The following is an 18134-nucleotide window of genomic DNA, read 5'->3' as shown; positions in this document are numbered from 1 at the left end:
TTGGAATCTGGCGGTCAAAATGACCGCTCACGGCAGTTCTAGTAGTTATGGAATCCCGGCACTTCTAGTGTTAAATTGATCCAAAAGCTAATTCAGTAATGCACTGTGTAAAGTGCTACTTTTGTTCTCACAAATGAGCGATTACATAAAAAATAATTTGAAACCCTTTTATTGAAAAAATGTACAAAGCTTTTAATAGAAATATTGTCCATGAGGATGTGGAAAGCATCGGTGGCCCTGCTTACTAGCCTGTGCGTTCACGGCAGGCTCCGCTGTGGGGGAGGAGCTGTGGAGGGAGGGCTGTAGCGCACCAGAGAGCAAGGGGGAGGACCCTGTAAGGTGTGCTTGTTCAAATCTTTAGGCTAAGACCACGTTTTCTCAGAACTCCCTACTGCAGCTTTAATGACTTAGTGGAGTAAAGGTAAATAATAGAAGAGCTAGAACAGTCTGGTAAGGTAAAAAAAATGATGTCACTTTACTGTAATGCAGCCTGTAAAACAAGGAGAAGACAACACTTACATATTTCAATATTATGATGTCCAAAATCAAAGACGATATTTAGTCTCATATCGCGATATTGATATAACATCAATATATTGCCCAGCCCTAATCACAATAAAGATAATGGAACTATGTAAGATAATGTAACTATGTAATTTATGTATAACATCTATGTATGCATTTTTTTTTACTATGGCAGAGCCAGGCTTGCTGGTTCCCCGTTTCCAGTATTTATGCTAAGCTACGCTAACTGTCACACAATGCAAAAAATAGGGTAGACGCCAATAATCCTGTTTATTGACAGTAAATTCATTGATATTATGTGCCAATGAATAATTGATGTAACAGAGCCACTTGAAGCTTTGCAATAAGAAATAACTTTTGATAGCTGTGCAGGGGACACTCCACCCCGAGCTACTCTATCTAAACGGAGCAGAGAATTGTATTTTCTGCAGCTGCATTGTTTTACAACTCTTTACAGCATCAAGCGCTCTAATAACTTGACCTCCTGCATAATTTTACCAATTGCCGGACAGATGATGGGAGCTGTTTCCAGTTTCCTGTTTGATTTACCAATGAGTAAAGACTCCCAGTAAGAGTGCGATTGGCAGAGGAAAATAAAGTCAACATCTGTGTATTCTAATGGGTAGTGGGGTGTGAGGGGTGTCTACATGAATATTTAATCCATGGTTTTATATTTCTTTAATAAGAAATAATTCCGCCTGTGCTTGGGCATTTGTTTTCACTTATTTATGCACATGTATGTGTGGTGCATTTTTAATGGTGTTTACTTATTTATTTGTCCATTTGCATGGCTGTCGGCCTCTATTGGGCTTTCACAGTGAGTCTGGAGGACTGGTGCGGGACACAATCGCTCTGCAGCTTCTCGGCTGGTCCCAGACCAGCCAGGCTTGGATGGCTTTGTTTAAATCAGACTGAAAACTGAAAAACTGAAATGGCTAGGCCAGCGCTGGATTAGCCCTAATAATATTAGCAAGTGTCTTAACCACAGGGAAAAGGGGAAAGTAAAAAACATGTACAGCAAACAGTAGATACAGTGTTTTTAACAATCTGGTTTAAGGAGTTGCCTTCCAATTTTTATACTCATTTTCAGGTTTATACTTATATTTTGGGTTGCCATGGGGACATGTTTACATGCTTTAGTTTATAAAAATTGTCTATCTGAATAGACCTGTATTCACTTTCTGTCTGAAACGCTCCAGTCACTGCACTGTCATTGCACCCGGGAATGCCTGTAACGGCACGGCACTTTCTACCTTTATACAGTATAGTTGTGACATCACAACCGTCCGAAATCCTGACGGCTTGTTTAAATGTCTGAATACAGTACTTATAACGCCATACACTGTGAGACCCTTTATATTCAGAGTGTGTTAGCATGTGTGCCCAGGACCAGCAGCGCTACTGTCGGTCCTGGTGTGAGGATTCAGAAAGTGGCCATTTACTTGAGTAGCTGTCAACACTATCTGTCTCACTTCAGCAACTGAGATAAAATCTGACCCACAAGGTTATTGATTTTTGAAAATGTCACATCGAGCCTTGTTGGATACATACGGGCCTGCCAGACACAAATAAATATTGGCCAGGGCTCAGCCTTCATTAGCCTGGGAAACAAACCCATGTTTGTTTCCTAGTTCAGTTTTAAGTTAATGATGCTAATGCATTGTATTGACTTTAACTTTGTTTATATTGGAGCAAAACCTCAAGATCCTCTGTGCTCTTTTTATCCTTTTCTATGCATGTGACCTGTTAGGCTGTGCACAGGACAGTAAAGACCCTCAAGATAAAAGTAAGTTAGTGTGATTGGGTAATAGGGCAACCTTCAACCAATGGCCAATGACTTTGGTTTGGGGGTAAGGGGTTTTAAACAGAACATTACCCATGTGTGCAGAGTTGCATTATGCTTTGTAGGACATTGTGCAAGCCCAGACTACGCCACATATCCAGCAGACATGGAGCAACAATATTATCACTGATTTGGAGGTCAATTTTTGCAAGTGCAAGGCCAGGATTCATTCTCCTTTTAGCTTTGTTTGGCTCTCCACTAGTCTACATCGTTTCATTTCTGGGATTGCTCCGGTGCTGCGGGACGTCTCTTTTTTTGGCTTTATGTCCATCCCCTTTCGCTTTTTTTGTATTGGCAATCTGAACTCTGGTGGATTTATGAGAACTACGGTTAACTGCTCCTCAGATCTCAGCAGGGTAAATCCAGACTAGCTGGACTATCTGCCCAATCTGAGTTTTCTGTTGCACGACTAAAACAGCTTTTGAACGTACACATCAACACATAAACAACAAAAGCAAGTTCCTTCCCGTGGCTATTTTGCAGGGGCATGTTATGGCACCAGTCGCTTAGCACCGCCCAAGACAATTGGGATTGGTTTAGAGAAATGCCAATCAAACAGAGCACGTTTTTCTCCCATCCCGGAAGGCAAGACCCTCCTCCGCAGCACTGTGAAAGAAGGTCTGGCAATGCAAGACTTCATCTCCACCAACTCCTGATGAAGATTATCCAGCAGCCCTTTAGCTGCTCAATGCTCCACTATGTTCACCAGCTGGTTGCTAACGTTGTCTTGCTGCGTGGTAGAGTTAACTTGGTTAATCAAAGCTTTTTGGCTGAAAACAGTTGGCAGCATGGATGGCCAAATTAATGGGCTCAAAAGATACAAAAAACAGTCTCAGCGGATCTGCAGACTTAGGTGATCAGTCTGCGTGGGTTTGGTGCAGAACACAGTTAGTGGTATAGTTTGCATCCTTTCAAATGTATTAGGCATAAACAGCTGTCAAGTGACATTTTCTGAATTGGCTAACTGCCAACTTACAGATTTAGAAACACAGCTAACAATGCCAGAGGTAGGGCTCAGTGGTTACCACTGTTGCCTCAAAGCAATGTTTGTGATTATATCAGCATGGCCAACTTTTTGGAGTTCTAATGTTCACCCAGTGTGTTTTGGTTTCTGCAGCTGCCCTCCTCCTGTCCAAAGACATACAGATTAGATCACGTGATTTGTAAATTGTCCGTAGTGTTAATGGAAGTGTGACTTCCTCTCCTCACACCTCCAGTGATCCCAGTCTTCCTTTCTGCCCTTGGGCCACACTTTTTCTGTCCCACTGGATTTATTTCACTGTTCATATTTTACTTCTTTGTTTTCATTATGGCCTTCTTTCGTCTTAGCTGACCGGAGAACGTAGCGTGATATGCCGCAATGACTTGAGGAGGAAGCATTTCAGGTCATTCGCTACTCTATACTGCCGCCTTCTTATTCACTTATTTGTGTTTTTCACCCCTTCCTTTCTCAGCGGTGATAGCGAGAAAGCAATATAAGGTGTGTTCATGTGTGCGTGCACACATTCACTAGATGTGCAAAGTCATGTCCGCATGAGTGGTATTTCTGACATGAATCTGCACGGATGTCTGATCTAAGTGGGTTTCAAAAGCTATCAGTGGAAGGCCACATTAACATAACCCAATAGACCGGTGTTTGTCTGAAATCAAAAGAAAGCCAATGAAATGAAGAATAAAAACATTGAGTAAAAGATTGACAGATGCACATGGAGAGCAAAAGAAAAAGGGAAGCAAGTGAAGCTACAAAAACTTGGGGGGGATAGAGGGATAAGCATTTAAATTTTCAGCTTTATTGCGTGGTGGTTTTTATTATTTGTGTGTACTAAAAACAAATTACATAATGCAGTTAACATGTCCACTGAGGTTTCTGAAGAAACAGCAAAACTGCCTGACATTGATCTGTGAGGCTCGAGTGATAAGGAAAAGGTGGGCGGGTGGTGATGTAACACATCTTCTAATCAGCACACACAAGCTGTTGGTGTCAGGCTAAAAGGTTTACACTACAGAAGCACCTCCATGAACCTATTGTCCTGAGAAATATTCACACTCACCAGCATGTGACTGTTTATTTCGAATTATACATTACTATCAATTATAAAGCTGAAATGATAGCCGCATGGATTTGGCATTTGGATATTATTATTGTGTCAAGCCCTTTGTCGTAGATGGTGTCACGGTGTTGTATTGTTATCGTCAATGTCTTTCATTTGTTACGACTCCGAATACGTTTCCAATATATTTAAAGCAGAGTCAGGGTTGCTGAGAATAATTAAGAAAGGAGTCCTAGAGGAGGAAGATCTTTTTCAGCCGCGGTTTTTAGATGAAGTTAAAGGCTTAGCTCTCCTCAGGCACTTCACAGTTTCATGCTCACCTGGAATTTTTTAAGCCATTTTGGGGTGTTGCGAAATGAGACATTCAAGGTCTCCTCGAGTAAAGTCAGGGCTGTGTTAAAAATAAAATAAAAAATAAAAAATGAAACCCTTTTTAGAACTTTTCAAGAACTAAACTGCTAGTTATAAAACAAGTGAAGTTCAAGGAAAAGCTGGGAAAAAATACTTGCGTATGTCTGACATAATGCACTGTGAATATGCAACTACATACACAATAACGTAAACTGGACTTAAGTCAGGTGACAACCTTTTCAGCTTTGATTGTGCTTATGTAGGCATGGTGGTTTTAGTAAAGTAGTTTGTATGACTTTCATCAATCTTTTGATGACCATCACATTGAACAACTCTAAAGTCATGTTTCCACTGGATGTTACGGCTCTGCTGGACGTGGCTCCCTTCTATAGTACCAGCCCTTTTCTATTTTTGTATTTCCACTACGGATAGATAAAAATTTGCAGCCCAAACTGACTGCAGCGTGGATATTTAATCCCAGGTTTGTGCAGGATTTCCCGTGTTGCTTCAGTGACAGTTCTCTCTGACCAATCAGTGTATTAACTCCACCTGCTATCAGCTCAGCTCGCCTTGAACCTCAAACGAGGTGATACCAAAAAAGCTACCAGGAACTAATGACAACTTTTGCTAATGGAAAACCAAAACAAGGCAAGTCAAGTGAAGCCGTACTATGCAGCGGATAAACAGCTTAAGATTTAGGTAACTTTAGTACTGGCACATTTTTTATGGAATCGTTCTGAAGAGAGAATATCACTGTGTAAACCAATACTATTAATGCTTGTAACTTGTCTATTTGGCTTGTGAACAAAATGTGTTGTGATGTTTGAAAGTGTTAACCATATTACAGGCTGGAAGATGAGTTTCTTAAGTGCAGAAAACTCAGCAGTAGGGCTGGGTATTGTTCAAAAATATTTAAAACCGGATACCTAAACCAAACTTTTTTTATATCAATTTTAATAAAACAAATTACAACATTACACATCACGGCACATTTTTTAAATTTATTTTTCAGCTTCTACTACAGTACGTGAGCCCCATTTTTGTGCGTAAAGTAGAGTTTTTCCTGCCACCCTCTAAGACATGTAACACAAACATTATTTCTTGGCAAAAGCATGCTGCGTGCTTATTGGCTCACTGATGCTGATGTGATTTACTCCTTAGTCATTGAAATTGGGTAGTGATTGACAAGGCATTTTTCGATTCTCAATACCTTAGAATCAATTCGGTTGGTGCTTAAAAAGTACAAAATTTGGTACCCAGCTATACTCAGCAGCTGTAAAATACCCCTATCTAACCTATGCAGAGGCAGTGGGTTGTGGTCAGTCATTGCTATGGAGCAGTACACTCTTACTCAAGACAGGTGCAAAAATGAGTCATTAAACAGTGCTTTCAAAAAGTATTTAATTTAGATCTAGAAGGCAGTTCCTTGTTCCTCAAATTGAGGCCTCATTACATCATACAGTAGTGCTATAAACTAACTTGTCTCTAGCTCAAAGGCTGGATCATTCTGACACAAATTGTTCAGTAGACGTCAGACTCACATGTAATAAACAAACTCTACAACATTAGTTTTGTGACTATGGAGTTACAATTACAGCAGCTCTTTTTGGTTGTTTTGTTTTCCCATGGTGTATTTTTCCAATCTGCTTTGTTGTATTGATAAGTAGAGGGAGAGTGCTTTTGGACGATACAGAGATATGGGTCTGAATTTCCAGTGGGATCAGGGATTCTCCCTTTGATCCACAAGCTCATTAATTAACCATAAACAACATCTAGAACAAGAGCAGCAATTACAGTGCTGCTCATGAGTATATGAACCCCTGCTTAAGTTGACTAAAAAGAGGAATAAAAAAAATCATCTTTTGTAAATTGGCAAAAATTGACTTATTGCCTTAATTAAAAAAATGAGGAAGAATCCACCCTTTAAAGACACCAATTTTCTTTCTCTAGGTATGGTGAAGGGTATGTGATGATGGGGGGGTATTTTAATTCCAAAGGCCAAGGGAACTTTATCAGGATGCATAGTATCCTGGATCCATGAAATATCTGGCCTTTAATAATAAAGATCTGCCTGCTTCTATCGGAATTTAACATAGGGGTGTGTATACTCATGCCTCTGTATTTTAATGAAGAACATTTGTTTATTCAAGATACATTATTCATTCACTAAGAAAATTAGTGTCCTTAAAGGTTGTATTTTTCCTCATTTTTTAAATAAGGTCTTAGTATTAGTTTCCAAAAGATGTTTTTTTTCATTCCTCTTTTTAGTCAATGTAAGCAGGGATTCCTATACTCATGAGCAGCACTGTACAAGCCACCGTGTTCAGAGAGGAGATGCAGTAAAAACCTGATAAATATGAACGCATATGCCAGTATAATGCATGCTGCCTTTGCTGTGTAATTTAAGTAGATGTGACACATAAAATACTGCCTAATGCATGTTATTCTTCTCAGAATAATGCAGGTGAATCTACTATGAAGTGTCCATACATGATCTTAGTACAAAAGCCTCTCTAGGACTTATAACATTTGCTTTTACATGAATTGTTGTGGAAATGTGTCATTAAGGTTTTCTATGTTCAGATTGGATAAAGTAACACGCATTTGAATACAATTATTCCCCTCCAATAATGATTTCAGTGTTTTTCAGTTACAGTTTGTGGGCATTTAATTCCTATGTGGATGAATCATTAAAGACAGAGGCAGTAAGTCAAATCATCTCGCTCGCATTAAAGCTTAATGTTCCTGCTATGTAGCTTGAAGATTTGCATGTATGCAAACCTTATCTCCGCTAATTATTCAGTATTCAGCTCAGTGGGAAAACCACTGCTGACGTCATGCATGTTACTACTGAAGCGCTGCGGCAGGAATGTACAGTTTCACAGCTCCCTTTCAGTTACTTTTGCTCCACCTGTCAATCTTCAGTCACACATAATGTATACTCTATTAGTCCCGCAAAGGGAGATACAATTTACACTCTCATTACACACAGGCCTGAATTACACACACATGCTCAATACCTATACGTGCTCTAATGGAGAGATGTCAGAGTGGGGGGGCTGTCCATGGCAGGCGCCCCCGACCAGTTGGGGGTTCAGTGTCTTGCTCAAGAGCACCTTGGCAGTGCCCAGGAGGTGAACTGGCACCTCTCCAGTAGTCCACCACCATACTTTGGTCCGTATGGGGATTGAACCAGCTCCATTAATTGGTTGAGAACTCTTCGCCTGGCTGACCTTTTCATGTCTTCAGCTGACTCGCTTTGTACTTGATGGCTACACACAAGGCAACATCCTAAAACATTTAGGCAGAGTTGTTGAACATGTATTGCTAAATAAAGAAAAATAATTGTTCATGCATTGCATGGTAGCTTAGGGGAGCTTGTTGGTTATTTATTTCCTTTTAACATAGCACTATAACAAAGCACCATTTTCATTTTTAATATTACAAGACTGGGCTGGAGTTGCTCCGATGTGAGTTGAGTGTAGATGTGAGTTGAGAGTAGATGTGAGTTGGGAGTTGCTCAGATTTAAACGGTTTACGGCACAACATGTCTTACTGAAATTTGTGAATTCCTTAAAATAATGAACTTTTTGCATTACAAGCAATAACAGAAGATGGAACTCATTTTAAAAACGTTTTTGCTACCTATGGTTGTTTGATTGCTAACGTTAGAACAAAACACCATTCCAGTGACAGCCTTGGTTGTGTTTGATTGCTAACTTGTAGCCAGCAGTGTTTGAACTGCGTTATGTAGGTGATTCTTACTGTAATGGCATTACAGAAGTCTCTTGTTAGCATCTTGTAGGCTACTTATCGCGAAGCGACGCATGTGCGACTCACATCTGCACTTGACTCACATCGGGTAGAAACATCCCCAAATCCAACAAAGAGCAGGGCAGTGGGGCTACCGCTCGCCTAAACCCTTTTTGTTTCCAGGACCAGCGCACACAGTAGCACATTTTTATTTATTTTACATAATCTGTAACTACACAAACTACAATAGTTAGTTAAGTATGTGCTCCTAGTAATGCATAGTTACTACATTAGTTGGTAAACTACTTAGCCTGAGATGCTAACGACTAAAGCTTGCCTTAGATCAGATAAACACACTGTTTAATCTGTTGGCTCTTGTGTTTTTGGTTTTGGAAAGTCTAAAAAAAGTCACCTCCTTCCAAAATACCTTTTAACACTGAGTATTGCTGTTACTACAGCCGCATGCACATTGGTTGCTAAGATATGATAGGACAAACGCTGTTCAAAAATAATACTGTAGATCTTTTAACATCATGGAAGTTCATGTTCATGCACATATAAGTAAAAACATACTTTATAATCCACAGCTACCAGCATTTAATCCTCCTTCATCTTCATACTGGCAAAGTCATGTCAGTGTATATTAAAATTCAGGCTCTCGATAGTGAAAGTGACTTTTAGAATGTAACCCTAATCTTAATCTGGCCAAATACTTCTGGCACCCGTAGACCAGGAGAACATGTGTTAAAAAAGAGAGGGCTTTAGTTGTCTCAGTGTTCATCCGGTTGTGATGAAAACACCCCTGAATTAAAGCTGACAGACTGCTTCAACGTTGTCATCACTACGACGTTTCAAAGTAAAAATACTACACAACCCAAAAATGTGTGATCCAAGTGCTCATGGTCTGTGTGGTGCTGTGTAATGCCGTACCACGGGCCAGATTTAGCCTATTAATTATTTTTCTAAACTATTTCTATCTTTTCTATTGGTCCATCTGCCACTCTCGTGTGCTCACACTTTTTTACACATCTCTCTTTGTACTGTTTTTTTTTCATCTCAGTTCAGAGTGGACAGCACAGCTTGTGATGTCTATATTGGTCCTTTCTATATTGTCTATATTGGTCCTTTCCTCACCCCCCCATTTCTCAGCCATGTCTCTTTCTGGAGCAGCTGTGCGGAAGTGAGTCAGAAACACAGATCGAGACGCAGGCTGCATTTAGACTTACAGAGTAACCCAACATTGGCCATATTCTGGTTGAGGTCACACCCAGTTCAGGATGTTAAAATGAACTTTCGGCCTCCCTTCTATCATGAATAAAAATAAAGATGAAAGCATTTTCATGCCCACTATGAAATGCTTCCAGTTGTAACAACCACCTGCCATTAGGCTTCATGCAGCATCACAGTATTTTTTAAGAAATGCCTCAGTTGAATTAGAAAGGAGACAAGCACCCAGGATGTCACTTGCCAACTTGAGTTATTGCATGAAACATTTTTCAAAGTATATATACGTACATACACTATATATATATATATATATATATATATATATATATATATATATATATATATATATATATATATATATATATATATATATATATATATATATATAGTTATGAATGTGTATGGGCACACCTGGGATGTCCTGTGTTTTCATGTGTACTTTCATTGAGCCAACATCACCCCTTGACTGCTTCTTTTGCTAAAAGGCTTTTGTGCATATAAATATTGCCACTGGACTGTATCTGACCCTATCAGCTCACCCCTGTCCTTTTCTCTTGTCCCGCTTGTCTGTCTGTCTGACCATTGACATGTTTTCATATTCTCTCCCTCCTCTGCCTCCTTTTGCTCCACCCCATTCATCCCATGTGTCCTGTCTAATTTAAGGTTATTCGGTTTTGGGTCAGCTATTCCACCACTGCTGCTCTTGCTGTTCTTTTCTCCCTCTGCCTAATTTCTCTGCTCATCTAGGGCTTTCTTAGCAATCTTAGCCTTTTTTTTATTCAGGCCAGCTCAGCTTGGCGCAGCTCAGATCAGATCACACACCAAGGGAGAGGAGAGAAGGAGGCACAAAGAGATTCTGTAAAAATGGCCGGGGAGTAGCGCAGAGGAGGAGGAGGATAATGCGCTGTGTGAAGGAGATTGTGCGTTTTTTAAGAGCGTGATAGAGAGTGTTTCTGTGCGAGAGCGTGCGGTCAGCATCACTTGGGTGGCAGTTAGCTGTGATGACTCCTGCAGTGCCGACTGTTACATCATACTAAACCAACCCTGCAGGCCAGACTAACGTGTCTGATAGCAAACAGCAATTTGCATCACTGCTCTGCTGTGGTCCCATTTTCAGTCATATCAGGTACAAATTTGTTTTTGCAGCCGTATATAAAACACAAATGATTCTTTTAAAAGTAGGCGCTGAAGCTGTTGTGTGGGGTGAATGTTTTTTTTTCTTCACAATATGCGATTTGCAGTGTTGACTGATACAAATTATACAAATGTGTCTTTGTTGCATAGAGAATAACCAACATGGATGGTAATGTTTACTGCAGTGCATTCAATATGTAACGCATTTGTCATTATTAATAATATTGGGGTCATATCACCAAATTATATTTACTTTTGCAGTTTACTTTCAGCTCTCCCACTCATACTTAGTCAAACACACTGTGAACAGAACAAATGCTATCAATTCCATAGAAATAAAATTAAGGAAGAGAAATGGCTTATGCCATGAAATAACTGTTGGCCAAATTCAAGGAATTTAGCCAAGTAAATAAGATGTTACTTTTCCTTGTTTCATAACCAAACTACCATACCCAACAAAATGTATGTTCGACGCAGAGCTGGGCAATATATTGATATTACATCGATATTTTGATATGAGACTAGATATGGTCTTAGATTTTGGATATGGTAATGTCATAATATGGCATAAGTGGTGTCTTTTCCTAGTTTTAAAGGCTGCATTACAGTAAAGTGATGTCATTTTCTGATCTTACCAGACTGTTGTAACTGTTCTATTATTTGCCTTTACCCCCTTAGTCATTATATCCACATTACTGATGTTTATTTCTCAAAAATCTCACTGTGTAAATATTTTGTAAAGCCACCAATAATCAACACTACAATATTGTCGCAATATCAATATTGAGAGATTTGGTCTGAAATATCGTGATATTTGATTTTCTTCATATCGCCCAGCCCTAGTTAGAGGGACTATATATTTGAGTGTTTGCAAGATCATTATTCCTCCACATCCAATTATGTTTTTTGTTTGTATCTACATAACAAAGCCAAATTGAATGCAAAGTATCCAAATATCCAACATAAGAAATCATTCAACTTAAGCACAGGTTAATTGAATGTACCCTGTTGAGTTTACCAGTAAACTTACAAAAACCTGCATTGTTTACATCCATCTTTGCTAGCCAGGAGTCTTCTTCTTTGCTGCCTTTCCTGCCACGTCAAATTGTGCATTTCTTTTCACACAACTGCCACAGCCTCATTCGGTGGAAAAATAACCTTAAACAGGGAGCGTGAATGTGCATCACATTGACAGTCTGCATGCACGCTGTATGCGTTGTTGTGCACAAGATATAGACAAGGATACAGTCAATGTATCAAAACATTCCTCCATAGCAATGCTAGTGATTTTACATTTTACAGTGTAGTTTTAAACTCTCCATACATTACATTTTTTTTTATAGTAATGGGTTACAGTTAAGTGCTTACATTTTCCTGTCTCCATGGTAAACATATGACAGGAACATTGTATTTCTGAATAACTGTGAAATTGCTAGCTGCATAAATTGGTCATTTCCTACTATTTTCAGGACCAACTTGGGAAATTAAGAAATGCACTTTTTCTTCTAATCGGATGGCAAAAAACAGCAACAGTTATAGAGTTATTGATGCTGATGTTTGCTGGTCCCAGCTCCCCAGGCAGAACATTTCAACACACTTTGGTCACTTTCGGTCCTGATCTTTGATCGCGGGAAGGCTCTGGGAGCTCCCTGCGGTAGCCACATAGCCATGGCTTCAAGGCTCCAAGGCTCCAGATCAGCTGTAGCCTAAAGCAGACAAACACCAGTCCTGTCAGGCTTCGACATCGCAGACTTGTCGAGCTATCAGGTTTTTTGTGCTGTTTTTATGGTTTCAATGAAAGCTTTTCAACTTAAAACTGCACTGGCTTGAAGGATATTGTGAGCCAGTCCATCACCTTCAAGACTAACAAGTTCCTGTTGAAGTTTTGGGTGTCAGGAGATACAAATTAGTGTAAGTAGACACACATGGTGGATTATCATGCATGCACACACCCACACATCAGTGCACTATAGCCCTGTAATTAATATCTCCCTGGCTCATGTTTTTGTTTCTATGCCATGTACTTTGGACGGCATTTATGTAATTGTTTGTAATTTCTTGTCTTTTGTGCAGTCAAACAAAACTCTAAACTTAACTCTTTCTAACAGTGCCCTTTAGCTCTGAAGTCTCCATAACTACCTTATGCTGCACTGATCTCTTTTTTCCTCGTATATTTAGTTTAATTTGTTTTGATTTCTGACGCCACTAATTAGCCTTCCGGTGCCCTTGACTAGAGAAAGGTTAGCTAGTGAGTTGGATAATACAACTGAGTAATACCCATTGCTTGTAAGGTCCAGGCTCGAGTGAATGGACACCAAAACCTGGCTGTGCATCTGAATGACCCTCCATTAATAACAGTCCAGAAGATTGACTTGTTCAAACAAATTGGCTACGCTAGCACGTAGCCACACAGCCACTGCTTAATATGGACCGGTGTTGGGTGTGTAGATTTAGCATGCACACACTCAAATACACATTTACACAACACACACCTTGCATGCACACAGGCATACTATGCAGTACACGCAGAGCCGCGCACAAGTGCACAGCCAGAGAATGACAAATTGATTAGCTCCCTCTCCCTGAGAATTAATTGGATTTCTTCACGCTTCAAATTAATTCCCTCTTTTATAATGTCCTATTCGCTAAATAATAAGAGGTCATGAATGGCGTCGAGTGTTTGAGGGTGGACTTCCTGTTCCCTGACTTGAAAACGACAGGATGTGATGGGCCCGGTGTACAAGGGGCATGAACTCAACTTTAAAGCCTCAGTCAGTTTTTGAAACAAACGTCAGGATACGAATAGAAACATTAAAGGTATAATGTGTAGGATTTCCTTTAGAAACAATGTAAAGATTAATTCAAAAGTAACCCCCTAAATCATCACCTGTTGGTGTCTGTATCAGCAGAGAACCTTCCCTATCCCTGTATTTTCTTCTTTTCTGTAAGTGTGCGTGACATTAATGGTCGTCCTCAAAGGGCCTCTGGGCCCCATGTGGGTGTGTAACGCCCAGCCAATAACAGCGTGCAGGGTGTGCAGCATATTCTCATTCCCTACCTCCACCATTCCCCTCAGCGAGAGAAAGACAGGATGAAGCTCTGCATTCACTAATTATCTCACAATGCTGCAGAACATAACCACTGTGAACCATTTAGAACCAATCAGAAAATAGCGTTTTGTTCCTTCTCCGTGTTCTTTCTCTATATTCACATTGTCCCTTTCTAACTGCAGAAATTATGTTTTCATGAGTGTATAGTAACCTCAAACTATGAGTCTATCTTTTCATCACCTTCCTGTTCCGCGGAGGCCGCCATGTTCCACTATCGTGTCTCCACAGAGAGAGAGGTCCTTGAGGGTTTTTATGTTACCTGAAGGCCACCGTAGCTTGAAAAGAGCAGGGCGAGGAAGCGGAATTCAGTTCACCTCACTGCTTGATGCCAAGTCCAACACACTGGTCCTGAAAAATAGATAAATGCACTCTTATCCTATTTTTAATGTTCAAATGATTATCGCTGAAATCAGCTGCAAGGGATTGAAGGCCTTTCAAAACTCCCAGACTTGTTGCAAGTTATTGACTCTATACTTAGTGCCTGTAGAGTTTTGGTAGTGTTTGACAGTGGAGAGATTTAACAGCCTGCCGGGGGATACGCACTTCATTATTTAATTCATTCAACGTCTGAGCTGCAGTTAAACAGTAAAAGGAAGAAACAAAGACAGATGCGTCAATCAAAGCAAAAACCTTCTTTCGCTATGGCAGCTGTTGTTTTGATGAGAGAACATTCATTACAGCAGACCCCGTTTACTTGTTATTATGTAACACTAATCATACCGCAAATAATAACAACTACCATATTGGTAGTTGTTACTTGCGGCAGGATTAGTTTAATTTTGCGAGAGCAGTTGTACGCTATATTTGATGCACGGCATTTGGTGATGTCCTCATGGTGTTACTCACGTTGAACACAATTACGTTTAACGGTGTGTTTTGTTTTGTATTTAACATTCTCTCTCAGTCCTCTTGTCTTTTTTTGGCCTCTGCTAATACAAATCTATCCTTTCATGCAGCGAATACCTTTGCCTGTCTAAAACCTCTCGCTGTATGGTGATGAATACTGCATCTGAGGATGAAGGCTAAATCGGATCTTTTTCCGATTTTTCGGATCATCAGGGCCCCCGTTATACTGAATACCTCGCCTTAGGCGCTAAGCTAGGTAGATTCTATATCATCTTTTAGAACACTCATGAGTTGACTCATTTTAGTGTAACACACTTGATTTGACTCATTCTTTTCAGGCCCAATGGAGGACATTCAAATGTTAGGTTGCAGGAGGAGACATATTTGTTGTAACTTGGCCCAGAGGTAGTCTGCACCAGAGGAACACATGCATTGTAATCCCTGCTTTCTATTTTAGAAAGACGGTTGCCCTGGCAACTGAGTGCTTGAAACTACACTTCAATACCACTGCAAAATACAAAATTCCGTGATTTCATTAATCATGTAATGTGTTGTCCTGACATTACGCAGCAGCATCACTCGTGGGTCATACTGTCGATTGGAATAGTTCAGTGTTGCTCCTAGAGAGGGTCACATGTCATCCAGCCTGTCATACAACAACCATTCATAAGCCAATATATATTTACATTGAAAACAGTTTTCTGTCCTGAAGTCTGAAAGTCAATGCTTTGGTGACAGCGAGACAGAGATAGGAGGTAAATATTAAGATAAAAAAATGTAGACCCATCTTTTGTCTAGGTGAATAAACTGTAGCCAGGAGTGACCTGACCTAAATAAATAAAATTAGAAAAAAAAGACAGAACTGTGCTCCTCATAGAGCCAGCAAAGGCAAAAAAGAAAAAGCCCACCTGACAGCCACATGAGTGTTGCTGTCTGCTAATGTTCACTTGTAACGTTAGCACAGCTCCTGGCTTCCATCTCATTGATTGCTCATCACAGGCATTTGCACACTACTAATCAACTAAAGCTAATCTGTCTATTTGCAGAGTTTTATAAGTAGTTTATTAGTTGTTTGAAAAAAACACATACTGATGTTAAGTTCATCACATTCATTGTTGCCTTTCCTTGAAATACACCATATTGCATATTCTATTCTAAAGGTTGACACTTTTTGTCATATTATGAAATGGATATGTGCTGGCACACACTTGTGTGTGGACTCTTAAACGGGATGTGAATAACTTGATGTATAAAGGTCGGTGTTGGAGCAGTTGGGCAGCAACTTGGCTCGGCTCGGCTCAGCTCGGCTCACCTGTCAGCCGCAGACGGCGCTCTGCTGAAGTGGCTGTGACGGCAGGTGTCCTCCACACAGCACAATGTGTGTCACAGCTGTCAGTCTCCTGTCCACACTGTCCAGCCTGGTTAGGCAGACAGGCCTCGGAACGAACACACACACTCACACACACACTCACGCACACACAGAACTTCTTGGCCATATTCCCATGAGCACCCACAGATGTGAATAACACCACGTCAAGGTTAGTTAGAGCTGATGACAATTGATTAGCAGGCTGGCAGGAGTCAGACTTTTTTGGATATGAACTAGTTTCACCCTCTTTCGCTCTTGCTCTCGCTATCTCTCTCTCTCTCTCTCTCTCTCTCTATTTCGCTCTGTGTATCTCACCCCTCCTTCCCTCACATCCCTGTCAGGGGTTTGACTGTTTCTCAGAATCTATCCTGCTGTTACATTCAATACATTATAACATTGATCACCTGATGTGCTTCTGCCTTTTGTGTTTTAAACGGAAGCTTTTCCACACCCTATACTTCATGTATTTACATGATTTTCTACTGTCCATTTTGTACTTAACTCTGTTTTATTTAATGCTGTTCTACAGCTTTATTAATTTAAGTGCCCTCTTTTGTGTGTGTGTGTGTGTGTGTGTGTGTGTTGCAGGTAGCCGAGATGCACGGCGAGTTGATAGAGTTTAATGAGCGCCTGTACCGCTCCCTCATAGCCAAAGACCACCTCATTGTCCAAATGAGACAGGAACTCATTGACCTGAGAGGCCCGGTGAGTGACTGGACACACACCCTAAAGCACACTTGCACAATGATGTCCCCTCTCATCTGATTTCTCTGAAGGTTTTTCTTTTGTCTCTGTCACCCTGCCATGTTCTTGACTCTCCTCCTAGTGATTTTGTTTGATTTTCATCTCCACTTCCCCCTGTTTGTTTTTGCGATGGTCCTCTGCTCATAATTTTTATATATTTTTTTCTCTGTTTTCATTTTTCCACGGTTCTTCTGCACTGCAATTCCCAGAGATAATCTGTCAATCAAATTGTGTGTGCTCACATCCTTCCACTTTTGAGTTGATGAAGTCTGATTTTCTCTAGGTGGTGCTCTTTTGGTGCCTGTTAAATCACGGCGCTCATCACTGCTACACTAACTATCCAAAGGGTAGTTGAAACTACTTTTTCACAGCACTTTCAAAGTGGCCCTCGACAATAACAACAAACACACACAGAAGGCCAACATCTGGTCACGCTCAGCAGAGCTCAAAGCAGTGTTGACACACAAACAAACACTCACTCACACACAATCTGTCCACAGTGTGGGTTGATACAGCAGCAGTGATGGGAGCCCCAAGCTGGAGATAGGACCTCTTATCCTCCAGCCTCAGCCCTGCTCTGCTGGACCACCTACTTTGTGTGTGTGTGAGTGAGTGAGTGAATGAGTGTGTGTGTCTTTCTCTGGCTCATGATTGCTGCATGCTCCCAGCTTCCAATAGCTGCGGCAGATGACCAAACCCTGGTTACTTTCTCTCTGCCTCTATACCTCACCATCTCTCTCTCTCTCTCTCTCTCTCTCTCTCTCTCTCTGTCTCTCTCTCTCTCTCTCTCTTCTCAGTTGTCTATTTATTTCACGGTGTGTGCGTGCATTGCTGTCTTTGTATTACACTCTTGGAGGGTTTGATCAAAGCCTGAAGGCTGGAGACCCCCACTGAAAGAAGGCTGTGGTGATAGTGTTTTAGCCCAGGTTTAGGTAGTCTCTCTGGGAGAGCTGAGAAGCTGGCAGGCCAGCTTTGGATGAGAGAGATGGAGGGAAAACGGACACACACACACACACACACACACACACGCACACACACACTCTCATCCAGAAGGCCATCATCTGGGCCCGGTCATGTGGCTCCTTGAGGGACCCGGAAGCATTAAAAGAGTAAAACAAATATCAGGGTGGATGGAGTACACATACACACACACTTTCCACATTCCACCTGGCAACTTCCGA

General features: G+C 40.8%; 1 protein-coding gene across 2 annotated transcripts in view; it reads left to right on the top strand.

Moving 5' to 3' along the window:
- Positions 1-18134, top strand: part of snx29 (sorting nexin 29) — a 168508-nt gene that overhangs the window by 91335 nt on the left and 59039 nt on the right. For both annotated transcript variants that reach the window (XR_004655164.1, XM_034861446.1), the window contains exon 16: positions 16798-16914. Coding sequence is in view for 1 of the 2 variants with exons in the window: in XM_034861446.1 (XP_034717337.1) it covers positions 16798-16914 (117 nt within the window). In the remaining variant the exon portion in view is untranslated. The remainder of the gene's footprint in view (positions 1-16797; positions 16915-18134) is intronic.

Source organism: Etheostoma cragini, chromosome 21 (assembly GCF_013103735.1).
Source record: "Etheostoma cragini isolate CJK2018 chromosome 21, CSU_Ecrag_1.0, whole genome shotgun sequence".
Lineage (NCBI taxonomy): Eukaryota > Metazoa > Chordata > Actinopteri > Perciformes > Percidae > Etheostoma > Etheostoma cragini.
The sequence above is the reverse complement of the archived record's forward strand: the minus strand, read 5'-3'. Positions and strand labels throughout refer to the sequence as shown.